We start from the raw sequence: 230 nt of genomic DNA on the forward strand, positions 1-230 counted from the left end.
ACACAAGCCCCGGCCGAGTCTCCACTCGCCTGTCAGCACGTAGGGGATGTAGAGGGGGATGCAGAAACCGCCTGCGGACAGGGCTCGGCGGTGACACGTGCCGGGCCGCGGACCGCAACCCTCCGCCCCTCCCGGCGCCCCGCAACTCACCCACCAGGAGGTCGGCGATGGCAAGGTTGAGGAAGAAGAAGTGGCCCTGCGTGCGGAGGCTCCGGTCCACCACGAACGCC

The 230-nt window shown here is 69.6% G+C and overlaps 1 protein-coding gene across 1 annotated transcript in view; it reads right to left on the bottom strand.

Annotated features, from left to right (window-relative positions):
• The window catches only part of LOC104496669 (histamine H3 receptor-like), a gene marked incomplete at its 5' end in the record, with an annotated part of 3640 nt that extends 3414 nt beyond the window's left edge, over positions 1 to 226 (bottom strand). Inside the window, 2 exons of the mRNA XM_010139826.1 lie at positions 3 to 71; positions 151 to 226. Coding sequence (XP_010138128.1) covers positions 3 to 71; positions 151 to 226 — 145 coding nt within the window. The remainder of the gene's footprint in view (positions 1 to 2; positions 72 to 150) is intronic.
• Between the last annotated feature and the right edge of the window lie 4 nt (positions 227 to 230).

Source organism: Buceros rhinoceros, unplaced genomic scaffold (genome assembly GCF_000710305.1).
Source record: "Buceros rhinoceros silvestris isolate BGI_N320 unplaced genomic scaffold, ASM71030v1 scaffold18937, whole genome shotgun sequence".
NCBI classification, from domain to species: Eukaryota; Metazoa; Chordata; class Aves; order Bucerotiformes; family Bucerotidae; genus Buceros; species Buceros rhinoceros.